Source organism: Eucyclogobius newberryi, unplaced genomic scaffold, assembly GCF_026437365.1.
Source record: "Eucyclogobius newberryi isolate DKJ021-1_F unplaced genomic scaffold, fEucNew1.0.hap1 SCAF_11, whole genome shotgun sequence".
In the NCBI taxonomy this organism is placed as follows: domain Eukaryota; kingdom Metazoa; phylum Chordata; class Actinopteri; order Gobiiformes; family Gobiidae; genus Eucyclogobius; species Eucyclogobius newberryi.
In genome coordinates this window covers 21,789,048-21,802,689 of record NW_027315735.1, presented here as the reverse complement: position 1 = coordinate 21,802,689, position 13,642 = coordinate 21,789,048, and the positions used below count along the sequence as shown (strand labels likewise).

General features: G+C 41.4%; 1 protein-coding gene across 2 annotated transcripts; it reads left to right on the top strand.

Annotated features, from left to right (window-relative positions):
* The first annotated feature begins 503 nt into the window (after positions 1-503).
* On the top strand, positions 504-12,209 carry LOC140353443 (uncharacterized). 2 transcript variants are annotated; one of them, XM_072438027.1, is made up of 8 exons: positions 504-978; positions 7,511-7,610; positions 9,176-9,214; positions 10,129-10,299; positions 10,614-10,651; positions 10,747-10,798; positions 10,918-11,042; positions 11,233-12,209. In XM_072438027.1, exons 1-8 carry the CDS (start codon positions 655-657, stop codon positions 11,491-11,493), a joined length of 1,110 nt encoding a protein of 369 aa, XP_072294128.1. In that variant the 5' UTR covers positions 504-654; the 3' UTR covers positions 11,494-12,209. The 2 variants fall into 2 exon arrangements, with proteins under 2 accessions (XP_072294128.1, XP_072294121.1); XM_072438020.1 differs by having other exon boundaries at positions 505-978; positions 10,918-11,048.
* Positions 12,210-13,642: the final 1,433 nt, after the last annotated feature.

Here is a 13,642-nt window from a genome sequence, read left to right as displayed (position 1 = left end):
TACAGAAGAAATATAGCATGTCCAAAGCCTAAACACGTGCATAAACAATAGTTACTACTCACGGATCACATTTATCATATTAGTAAACTGGCATAAACAGTGTCACACTCATGGTGGGCCACTATTGATTCAACATAAGGCTGGAGTAATCACTATTTTGACTTATCTTTCTGGAATGGGTTAAAATATTTTCTATGCATAATTTAGCACGTAGACCCATTAGCATATCTGTTGAGCGATAACACTAACCTCCAGTATGCATCATTTGTTAGTGGTTCGCAATGTATTTTTCTCTGCCAAATAGATGAGAAATGGACTCATCTCTCACCATGTCCCTGTACCTGCTTCCCATTGGGAGCGTCTGACGTGCACTTACAAGGCTCGGCCAGTAGGTGCCGCTCATTCCCCGCGCCTCGTTGTGTCCCATCCTCGGGCCAGTGTTAATGGCTCGTAATTGTCTCTGGCCAATCAGAGGAGCAGTGGGCGTGCCCCGCGCTGTTACTACAGATACACGCACAAATTTGCTACAACCCGCTGCCTGCTGCGCCCATGACTCTGTGCGTCAATGACCAGCTGCAGTGGCCCGGCCGAGACGAACGAACCCCCCGATTATGTTGAGATAAAACGCACCTTGGGCTGTGGCTCTGTCCGATAATGGCGTGTTATGGTTCTTCCGGAGAGGATTTTCCCGGAAAAGTGATGCCCGCCACCAGCGCGGACCCGTGCACGTGCAGCAAGAAGTGCAGGAGGAGCGGGAGCAGCGTCGTCTTCCTGGGATTATTTCTGCTGTCGCTGTCCCTTCACGCCGTCACCCTCGTCTGCTACTTGGACTTGCGGTCTGAGGTGAAAAGGGAAATAGTGCATCAGAAGCGGGACGCGGTGTTGACAGCTGAGGAGGAGGCTGACCCCGCTGACCCCGCGCTAGAGTTTGCGTCAGTCCACCCGCCTATGGACACCGGCGTTGTGCGTCAGGATAAGGTAATTATTGTTTCCATTCCTCGGGGCTGGGTGAACTCATCTGCCCGTCACTTGCTGCACTGGTGTCGGGTTTTGTGTCTGCGCGCTGTGGCATGTCCCGCGAACTTTGTGCCGCACAATGAGAGTTTGAATGACCACTCCTTTTCACATTTAGCTTTGTGTGTTCAATATTCACGCCCGTTTCCTTGTACTTTGCAAGGTTTGCTCAGCACACACTAACATAGGTAGTAGCATTGTCCTTGAAGAAAGAGTAAATTGTTGTTTCCACAGCATCTTCCAAAGAGAGAGTGCTGGGTGGGTTTAGGCACTGAGCCCAGCTGGACTCTCACGCACAGGTCAGTGAGCGCGTGGAGCAGGTGGATGAAGTGGATGACTAGCAGGTGCAAAGCCAGAGGGCTGATGTAAATTCATCAGGAATTAGATGGAGCACTTGGTACTTGGAGGTGGGCCAGCTTTCGTCTCACATGTGTTTTTCTTTTCTGGCAGCCGCTGATTGAATGTTCATTATGTTGTCTGTGTGGCTTTTGGCAACTAGACCCTCACTCGCTTCACATGACAGTATTTTCATGAAGGCGACCAGAAGTCAATCACCTGTAAAGGAAAATGATCCTCCTCGAGGGCATTGGCAGGATATCGAGTTACCTTTTTTTAAATTCATATTTTTGTATTTTTAACAAATTCCTCTGACTGATGTATGATGTTTTTACCGTTTACTAGAAACCATTCATTTTTAGTCCACAACATGACTTCTTCTGTTTTGGATATTGTGGTTTCCCCAAAACTGAAGTGGAGCTCGATGGCCCTGGTATTGAACCCAGATGGTGACGCTTCATGAGGTGAAAGACCGTGGCTGCAGCTGTAAATATTTAACAACTCTGTGATGCTGTCCTCGCCAGATGTCTGCATTAAACAACTCTGATTACACATCCCACAGTTTACATAGTTGGAGAAACAGGAGCATGTGGCATTTGGATGCAACAGGCGCACTTGTTAACTTTTGGAAGATGTGTTTCCAAAAGGGACTGTCTTGCAGGTTTTGTTGTGGTTTATTGGACATTTCGCTCACATTCTCGTCAAAGGGATCAGGGCAGCAACACAATAATCTGACGTGAAGGCCAGGTATACAACAAAGTAACAAAAGAGGAAAAGAGCTTTAAAATTGCCACCACAAATATGGTAAAGCAAGGGCGTAGACAGAATACCATATACAACCGACATAACTATAATTTAATCAGTCACTCACTGCACCGCGTACATAGCAAGCCTATTTGTATTGTATCCTATAGTAAATTTATATTGTATTTCTTTAATGCATGCCCATTTTGATTATGTAGATTGTTTTATTATTGTTCATTGTTTTATGTTGCACCGGATCACCAAAGAAAGTTCCTATGTTTTGTGAATTTTGTTCATTGGCAATGGCAATAAACCCTTCCTGATTCTGACATAAGCTGGAGATCAGCGTCAGATATTTTGACCCAAGTACAAACTCATTTGTCTTTTTGCAGCCCGGCTTCAGTAAAAGACTGACTGGGCCCGTGTCAAATAGATCTGTGTTTTGGGGCATTGTAAAATTTAAATAAACTTAAGTAAAGCTACTAAAATCCCTTGGACTTTACAACCAGCTGTGATTTTGGACATGGTGTCCAGTTATTTACACTCAAATCAAATAATCTTTTCATGTTTTCTCTCTCTACAGCAAATCATAGTCTCCTTGTGTGTCATGAATGCAAATCATTGTTTTTTTTTGTTTTTTTACACCAGATGCCCTTCCATCTACGTGGATATGAATTTACAGTTTTCAAACTAAACTACCTCACAATTATTTTACTGAAAATGTTGTCAAAAGTATTCTAAATTTAAAACTAGTATCAAAACTAGAGAATTGATTCTAAAAAATACATTAACACTACAAAATTTGACCTTTCCTGAACAGTTAATCAGATCTAGTATAAGACCATGCTGTTTCATAAAGAAGGTACTTTTATTTAGTGTTGAAAATGTTTGTTTTGTCTTGAACTTGACGGGAAAAAGAGCATTTTTAGTTATTGTGGTATCTGAATAGTATAGAGTATAGTCCTTCAAATTTAAATCAGTTTTGACATTTTAGAATTGTCGACAACACTAACTGAAAGACACTTGATATGGGGAGAAATGAAGGAGTAAAAGGAAGAAATGTGTGATCACTGTTCAAGTCTTCTTTAACAGCAGTGGAAACTCTCATGTTCTTCTGTCCAAAGGGATTTGCTAAGATGAGATGCAGGCTACAGCAAGTATAACCGTTTGAGAATGTCAAATGTCTATCAGAAAGGACTGGGATCTTTTCATCAGCATTACTCCTCAGATGAAAAGGAAAGCGCAGCAATTGTCTTTATGCATGCCAAATTGACTCTCAAAACGCATGTAGCTTTTCAGAACAGTACACACACAGTAGAATGTGCTTTCAAGATGTTACATGATAGTAATAATGGGGAGAAATAAACATTTTGGTAAGATCTTGTAAGTAGAAAGTGATTCATTATGTTGAGCACTTAACATCTCACACTAAGGCTTAGATCCTTCTGGTTCCTTAGTAATGAGAGCAAATTATTTGGTCATTTATGACTTGGGCCAAGGAAGTGAACAAATAGGCTTCCCCTCAACAATCCCTGTTGTTATGCCCTTGAGCAAGGCAGTAAATCCCAGCTGTGCAGCAGATCTGTGCCGTTCCCAAGAGTAAAACTGCCCCACTGCGGTGTGCCTTTCTTAAAGCTTAAGGTACAAGTGCGACGCAGGCTTAAGCAAGTGGCGAGCCTTTGTTCACCTGACGCGGGTAGTGAAATGTAGTCAACGTGGTCCCTGACTGTGTAATTGCCATAATATGGATATTTTTGATCCTGTGCCTAATATTTTTCTTGTAACTATAATATGAAATAATTTTCCCTTCTGAAGTATGCCTTCAAAGTCACACAAAGAGCAGATGCTGAAACATCTGGAGTCTAGTTAACTGCTATTAAAAAAAGTCAGTTTGATGGGATAAAAAAAAAGGTCCTGAGCAGCACAGTCTGTGGAGCACCAGGGTGGGCTGTCACCCACATCTACTGGAGCTAGGAGCAGAGAAGTATCATCAGAAATGGATCACTGTGAGAAAGGTGTAAGAGCTTAGGACAGGGGGAGGCTAAAAGGGAAAGAAGTCTCAGAGGTTTTCCTTTGACTGAATAGTACTGAAGACATTAAGGTCATTATCAGAGTAAAAAATCAAAAACATTAAAAGTTCAATATTTTCATAAGTTTGGAATGGGAAGCATGTTTGCCAACTATCTAAAATGTGATTGGCTGCTGACAGGAACATCTCCTTTGGGTTACATTCCACAGCGTTGGTAGGAGATCTTCTGGATATTGGATTATTAAATTACAAGTTGGAGATTAAAACAGATGGTGGTGGAGTTTAGGGAGTGTATAGTTTTAGAGATATCTTATTCATGTAGACGTTGTTAGCGAGTCCTGGGGAACTCCTGTGTCCCAGTCGCCATCTGGAACCAGCCCTCAGTTTCACCTCCTGAACTCGCATGGCCTGATGTCATTCACTGACTAACATTTCATTCAAGACCCAGGCTACTACACCTCAACACTAAAACTGGTTTATTTAAAAAATGTTTGCAAAATTATTTGGAGAACATGGAGTGAATTATATTTATTTATACTTTTGGGAAAAATAAACTCATTTGCTTCAAGCTTTAATAAGGTCTAGCAATGAGTAAATTACATATCCCTGTAGTGACTGAATTTTAGTCATATCCTCATGGAGCAACAGGGAATCACGCTTTCTTCGCACAAGTGCCCCCCCACATGCTTTGAAGAGTTGAAAGCCCTCTAATTAATAGCATTTCTCCCTTGCGCTGAAAAATGGTTTACTCAATGGTTGGCACTAGGCATACATACCAACACATTGTCATCCTGATTTACTGTAAGTCTGCATGCCTTTGAAGGGTATGAAGGCCATAAATGTTGTAATGAAGTGAAATTAAGCAAACAAGAGCGCTAAACCATTTTTCATAGTCAGAACATATAAAATGACTCTCAGTCTAGCATTTGTTTCACCACCACTTTGGTAGTAGCCTAGCAGATTGCTTGTTTGTTTTTGTTGCTCTGAACAGGCTTTATCTCGGGCCAGCAATCGGCTGTTGAATCATGTTTGGCTGTCACAACAGACGAAAGTGTTATGCCATATGTCCGAACATACACCCAAATTCTTTGAGAAGTAAAAGCGGTTTATATGCCAACAGCTGGAGAGGAGATGTAGAGACACCTGCACACCATTTGAAGGGACGTTGCTCGCGGGAACATCTGGAGGTCTGTGTGTCGATTCAAACACTCCCAGGGCATACTGCTCCTTCAAGCTGAAATTCCCATGCTTATAAAGGTCAGACTTGGTTGACAGCTGGTCAGGAGTATACACATTTCATTGAATTTGATGTCGGGAGATGTCTAACATGATCTCCACCCATCATTCACCGCAGGAGTTTACCACATCTGAAACATAACTTTTCACGTCTGTCTTTCTATGGCTAAGCTTGAAAACACACAAAGAGACACTCGGGGCTCCTTCACCACTTAGGAGACAGTTTTTTGCCATTGCTATACACAAGGAAATTCTCTCATGTATCTTACTGTGCGAAGGCTAGCAAGGTTGTCTGCAATGTGTCCAGCAGCTATCGGCTAATCCGTAACAACGTTTCTATTATCTTTTGATCCATGTTAAGGTGACGCACGTGTCACTGCTTCACAGTTGTATGTAAGCCAAACTCCGAGCAGATGGCCAGCATTCTGCTCATATGGTTGCTTGTCCACAGCAATTTGGAGCCTGTGCGCCTTGCACTTATGCCATTATTTATGCTGACAGTCCAATGTGTGACCGTAAGTGATCCCCAATATAGCAGAGCATGACTGAAAGAAGCTTTTGGGTGGTCCTGTTATGTTAAAGTGCTGAGTTTCTTTGTCAAATCAAATGTTGAGGATACTCAAGTTTGTAATCATGGACTGGCGTTGCATGCAATTTTGGATATTGTTCGTAATCCAATGTGATGATTAGATGCGATGTGATTCATTGGACTGTGGTAAGCTGTCTTCCTCTGATGGTACGTTTTTAATTCGACCTGGTATGTGGTAGTTTAATTATTTTTGGTCTGACCGATACATGTTAAAGAACATGCATGATACTAACCGGGCTCATTCCTGCTTAGCTTCCCAGCTCTGAGATCTGGCATTGACAAATTGGTATGGCCACTATTTAGTCAAGTTTTTTTAAACAGTTCCTTTTGTTTATTAAAGGTGATTCTTTGGAAGACAAATATGCGATGTGGTTCTTAGTGTTAAAGTCGAGACTTGTGGACAGTTATTGTTGGGGCAGCATGTTACACAGAGTTTAAGTAAATGTAAGCCAACCCGAACAAGTTACATTAGCAGTCGTGTGGTTTGCCCCGCCACTCACTTACCCATGGGAGCATCCCACCACTTGAGTTAAGCCTTTCCTGTTTTCATAGATGAGCTCAGACCAGTGTCGCCAAAATCGTCTTCTTTGTCTTTCTTTTTCCCCTTCTCAATTTCTGCTTCCTATCCCTTGATTTGGACTGGAACCCGGTGCCACGTGAATGGGAATTGCTCTCAGATTAACTTGGTCCTTTTGTGTGAAAAGGTGAAGTTTAGAGCAGACATGTCCAAGTGACTGTCTCTGACTGCAGACACAAAAGTGACTTGTATTACAGGATAAGTTACAAGACCAATGGCGAAGACAATGACTTGGCAATAACATGTTTTACAGTCTGACGGCTTCTCGTTAAAGGCCCCTTGTTGTCTCTAACACACTATACCTAATGGTTCAATGAACAATATATTTATTTCTGCTTTAAACTATTATAAATTGTTCCGGGGAATTGTATTTATCAAGCGTGGTCCAACACAACCCAAAAAGCACAGTACAGGCCCAATCCTCCAGGTATTTTGAACAAGATCATAGCTAAAGCTCTAGAGATGGGTCCCCAGATGCTGCACTGCAGTCGCCCACTGCTCCTGACAGGTTACAGTGAGGCCTAAAATTGAGGATGGGTTCAATACAGAGAACAAATTTCCATTTTGACAACAAAGTCTGGAATAGGCTATGTGTAATGTTGATACAGTACTACAGGAACCAGCAATAACCTCTTCATCAGGGTCACTTCATCAAGGTCACAAACAAGGTCACTCTTGGTTTGGCTAAAAAGGAGACAAAATATGAATTTACTGCCTGAAGCAAGCCTTTCTAAAGTCAGGCTAGTTGCATCTACACTCCAGTCACAGTATGTAGCTGGTTTGAACAGGAAGGCCATCTGACAAAAGAAAACCTCCAAACCACCATGCATCTTGTTAGCTGTAGTGACCTTGTGAGAGCTGAATATTCAGTTTGCCATAAATACAGTTGAATTTTCCAAATCACTTAATTTATTAGTAATTCTATGCCGGTGTATTTGAATTTGTCTTAAATAAAAACCTGTTATTTTGTTTCTTGTTTTACCAGCAAAAGTTGCAGCGCGGAAATAGTGACACCCTTGTTAAAGACGACCACAGAGGAATAACACAGCGGACAAAAAGAAGCCCCGGGAAGCAGTTAGACTCAGGTACAAGCTTCGTCTTTACTGTAGCTTTACTTTAATCCACACTGACAACTATTTCTGTAACAAACGCAGCCCTTGGAGCTTCACACTTGGTTAAGAACACAGCACCTGCATCACAGTGTTCTGCATGCTCGTGCCAATAACATTTCTTCAGCAATGTTTCCACAGCTTTTGTTGATTTGGAAGAGATTTGGTGAAGTGTTAATACATTTTGGAGCCTTTATTCATATTTTGAAAACAATTTGTTATTGGTGTTTTAGCAATTTAGCTATTTTTTCAGCTTTGTTCAAACGGGACAAAGCAAAGCACCTAAACCACTCTGTTGTTGTCAAGTTTACAGAGAGGGATTTACCAGAATGGAAATGATTATTGGTTGGATTGCAAATCGGGACAAAATGTTTGGGAGCGTTTCACCAATTTGAAGCAGACAAACAAGCCCATGTCATAACAAGACCAGGCCCCTGAAATCTCAACTCTGCCGATGTACTTCGTCAGAACTACACCGTTAGCTGCTATCACAGGCTTGGAAACTTCTTTAGATTGTTTCAAACAACCTGCTGGGAAAGCCCTTCATGTGACTTCATGGCTTCCATTAACTGGCTGGATTCATCATAATCAATAGTTTTTAGACAAAACCATCTGCTCAATATGTCTAAATTAGCGTTTGTAGTTTTTTGTTTAGAATGTGAGCTATGCAAATAAAAAGTATGCCTTTGAAGTCTATGTCTGAGTGTAACAAGTGCAGCATGATCACAAGGCATTCCAGAGTCTGTGGCGTGACACTGAATACTTGGGGGGGGGTTGCGTAGTGATTGTGTTTAAATTAGAAGAAAAAAACTCACCTTTGAGACTTTCTACATAAATCAGTAAAGTCCCAAGCCTCTAAACACTAATCATTCCCAGGTCTCTCCTCTGCTCTGAGCCACAGACAAAGGCTTTTGTAATCTCAGCCTCTCATGTGCGTGTGCACGTGTGTCGGTTTGTGGCGCTCCTAACGGGCACCAGATTGGAGATAGGCTGCTCGTTAAGACAAATCTTTACGGATGCATCCAGTCATTTAGCCAGGGGAGAAACACTGGCCATATGTTACAGGGGGACTCAAACTGTGAGGTTTTAAGGTTAAATGGCCTTTGTAGTTGTAATAACATGGTGAACTCGAGCAGTGAGACAGTTGGAGCTGCAAAGCCATAGTGTTTTTGTGTCGTACGTAGATGCCCTATAAAGGCTGTGTGCAAGATCACACACGGGTATATGTGTCTGTAAGAGGATACACACACACTTATACACACTTTCATCTGCATTCTCCATCTGGGCTTAATTCAAAGAAAAGGATTTTGGCAGGATAAAGTATCTCTCTAATGATCTTCTCCAGTTCCACTGCCTGTGAATGCTTAAGGCACTTGTTCATACAGAGGAGGTGAAACCGCACTTACAAATTACTACACTAGATGGATACCACAGACTGACATACCTTCAGTCCACTGCAGAGAACACAGCCTCTGAATCTGTGATTTGGCCTATAACGATATATGTAGTGCATGTGCTTACTATTACTATTTTTGTTACAGAATCATTGGGAAAAGAAAAGAGAAGAGAAAGGAAAAAAGGTAATCAATATAATTTACGAAATTAACTTTCAAAAACCCTTCTGTATGTGCTTGATAAAGCTTTGTATTACTGAACACATCATGACGTCCAGTGTTCTCGCTGGGCTGAGGTTGGAGGATGGCGGTGGGACAAACCGTGCGCTCGCTCGCACGGTTCTCTTAATAACTGGCGGCGTCTTTTGGGCAAGGCGGTGACCAGCCGGCCCGCCATGCCAAAACCCCTCAGCAAGAACACTGTCTGTTCAAAACAGATTGAGAAAAAATACAAGTTAGCTATTACATCTCTAATGTCCTGAGGTTATTACAGAAACAGACATAAGTGAAATGGGGAAAAGTGAAATTGACTTTATGCTCAAACAAAGACACATGCTGTGTACTTTTCCCCACCCACTCTTCCAATTGGCCACCCCCATCATGCTGTTTGAGTGGCAGGCAAATTCAACCGATCACAGTGAAGTGTGATCTATCTGAAAAAGCTGATTCTGTAGCATTAGCTAGCCTCGAAGAAATGCAATTTAATAATTATGTTTATCATTGCTTACTTTATAAGATAAGATAAGATAATCCTTTATTGTCCCACATGGGGAAATTCCATTGATGCAACGCAGGTAGATACAGAGATAGATACAGAAGAAAAGAACAAATAACTTATAGGAAGTTTGAAAAACACTCTCAGTAGAAGATCTCTTATAAAAATCTTAGGATGTCCGCCGGGATAACGTGACGATCTCCGAGTAAGACGACTGTTCTCCGCAGTTTCATGAGTTCCTCCTTTGTGTAAACGCGGTACGGCGCCGGCCGGGGGGGGCGCAGGGGGGCCGGGGGGGCTCGGAGCCAGGGCACAAGCATCTCTTTATTTTGTGTTTGTATTAAAATACGGCTCGCATTTTAACATTGTTGATTTACCTGTACAGGAAGAAAAAGGCCTGTGCCAGGGCCCCCTGGTCCTCCTGGCCCCCCTGGCCCTCAGGGGCCACCGGGCATCCCTGGGATCCCTGGGTTTCCAGGAAGTAATGTGATGGGGCCAGCAGGACCTCCTGGACCTCCAGGACCACAGGGACCTCCGGGCGCACAAGGCCCAGCAGGTATGTACATTAAAATAGAAATGACACCATCACTGTTCCAAGATAGCCAAAACTCTTCACAAGCCAGAGAAGTTAAAACACCCACAAGCTCCGAGATGAGTTCTTAGATTACAGTTCACGGAGACACATTCCCACACTAGAGGGGCTCTCAAGTTGTCAAAATCGATGAACTCATTGCTTTACCAGAGAGACTTCTGATGCAGATGTCAAACACACTGTGAGGTCGCAGTGATTTATGTTCCAACTATTTCAGTGTTTGTTTTGTTTAAATCATGTAATTTCAGATGTGATAAAGTATGTCTTTATTTTTATAGGGATTCCAGACTCCAGGTCCAAAACAAAAGAGTTCCAGGTACAGCCATTCAACATTATATGTTTAACATTCACGTTGCCCTTTATGCTGCTATTCATCATGATGACGATGACTTTGGCATTTTTGTGTTTCAGCCTGCAGTGGTTCACTTGCAAGGGCAGGAAACAACAATTCAAGTGAGAGAAGGTGAGTCTCTTGATATAATGAAAAGTAGAAATGATTTAAAATACAAAATTGTACATGTGGATTAACACTCTTGAGGCATTTATGTAGACTGTATTTCTCTGTTGTTGTTAAATATTCAGATCTTTCTGAAGGGATTCTCAGAAACTGGAAGATGGTTTCCATCCATCACCGCGTGTTCAAAATGCACTCTCGCTCTGGAGAGCTCGAGGTGCTGCTGGACGGGGTCTACTTCATTTATAGTCAGGTAGAAGTGAGTACGGTCTTTGACGCAACTCTTTAAATCTATAGTGCAAAGCTAAATGAATGCTTGTGCATGTCAAGTGTATAACTGTCAAACAAAGTTAAGTTAGGTCATCTGTAACCTCTCAGAGCCACACCTGTGTTACTGGGGGCTTTAAACAACTTGTGATTGTGATTTCTAATTGTTCCTTCAGGTGTACTACCTCAATTTCACAGACATCGCCAGCTACGAGGTGATGGTGGACTCCAATCCTTTTCTACGCTGCACCTGCAGCATAGAAACAGGCCAGCGCAAGTTCAACACCTGCTACACGGCCGGGGTGAGCCTACTGCGTGCTGGTCAGAGAATATCCATACGTATCGTCTATGAGGACACACTTATCAGTATGACCAACCACACAACATTCCTGGGAAGTGTCAGACTAGGGGAAGCGCCATCTTCTGGACAGAACTGAAATCTACACACCCAAAGACTCAGAATCTTTCCCTCAGACTTCATCGTTTTGATGAATTTTTAAAACTGTTGAAAAGCGACATCTAGCTCAAGTCTTGTGCCATGTGACTCTATAATTAAAATGATTTAAATCTTTGGATTTAATAAAGTGGATAAGGCCTTTGGGTGACTTGAGCTTTGTTTCAAATCTCTCCATTTAAAAAGGACAACACAGACTTATGTCTCCCTTGACATCCATCAAGTGTGAGGAGAAAGGCTTTGATGAGCCACATGTCTCCTTAATCATCCAGCAACTGTTTCTATTTAGTCTCTATTTCTGTCAAAACGGCATTTCTTTATAACAAGGAAAAGCAGTGTGCTGACAAATGATTATTTGTGCTGTTTGGACATTTACTGGGTATAATCAGACTACATTTATTCAGCTGACCATGCCATTGCGGGACATCAAATATTTTAAAGACCAAACAGTAATTTAAATCAGACTGAACAGAATAGCTGTTGAAAACTAACAAGGCAACATGACTATGTATTTTGCACAGATTTGCACTAAAGCATCCCTGCAGATTAGTGATATGTTTGTTACAATGCTATTTAGTACAGTGTGGATTAAGCCATGTAGGAAAAGTGTTTATACATTTTTGTACATATTGTATATAAAATGGAATATACTTTTGTAAATTGAATTGATGGATTAAAATATTTCATGTTCTGTCCAAATTGTTTGTTTCTGTGGATGGTACTTTATGGATGAAATAATAAAGTATGTTTCAAATGGCTACACTATGATAGTCTAAATTCAGCCTGGAGGACCCACCTGCAGCTTCACGAACATCCAATCATTAATCACGCCTCCATCCTCGCTTTCACCTCCACACACCACCTCCACCACAGACAATAAATATCCAGGCCTTTCCATTTCAACCTTCTATTATCTAGAACCTTCACCCATCTTTGTCTCTGCAGAACAATGTGTAGTAGCTCAACATGAAGAAAAGCACCGAAATATAAATTATGGATGTGTGTATCTTAACTGATGCATGTTGAGCAACACTTTTTGGATACTCTTAAACTTAATGTAATGAAACTTACATTAACTTAAGTTAATTAACATTAACTAATGAAAACTTAATGTTATTACATCAGTACGTTGTCTGTTTTGTCATTTTATAATCGAATAATGCTACAAATGTAAAATATAGTCTACACTATTTTACAATTAAATTGCAAACTTTATGAGGGAGTCTGGGAAGATAACAAAGATGATGGAATGCGGGGGTTTGTCACTGATTGCCGAGATGGAGTCCTCTTGAATATAGGACTACTGAGATTTATTAGTATTTGGATAGTGCTGCAAAAATATTTCTACTAATTGCTTTGTTTTCTCAAAGGATCTGAAGTGCACTGCTTTCCAAAAGAGTTCTATGAAGATATATCTTGATTGAAGGAACAGCTGCAGAATATTATCTGGTTGTGAAACGATAAACTGATCTAAATTACTAGATGAAGGGTTTATCTCCTTGTCTCACTGGCTCCAACAGCATCTCTGTAGTTAACAGCTAACACTAACAATTGGTCAACACTGCAGAGGCAAACCTTGGCTTTAGTACTGAACTGTTATTTTGAATTAGTGTAACTTTTCTGTTCTCACGGGAAATATAACAATAATTCCTTGGACCTTTTCGGACTGCGAGGAAATACAATTTCAGGAAAGGAAAACACAGTTGTTGTCCAAGTTGACGGTTATTACTTGGTGTTTGGACAAGTATTGTGTCACTCCAAGCATATCTTAAGTGATACGCCTGATTTGTTCCATCTATTCAGTGAATGTTCTGTTTTACAGGTTTTGTTTCAAACTCCCTCTGGGACCATATAAATAGTGAGTTCAAGCTGCAGAGGGAACAAATCCTGCTGTATTAAGATCTGTGCTTGAGATTTTATTCTACCTTTATTTACCGGTAACCAGGATTAAAAAATAAACAAAAATGATTGAAGTCTTTTTTGCAAGAGCTTCCTGGCCAAGAGGCAGCATCAGGCAAAACACATTAAATGTTCTTATCGTGTATACTCTGACAGTCACAGGAACACTCGGGTCCGGATCCAGACCTAAGTGCCATCTCGTCATGACATTGGAGTTAACCAGGTAAACTCCT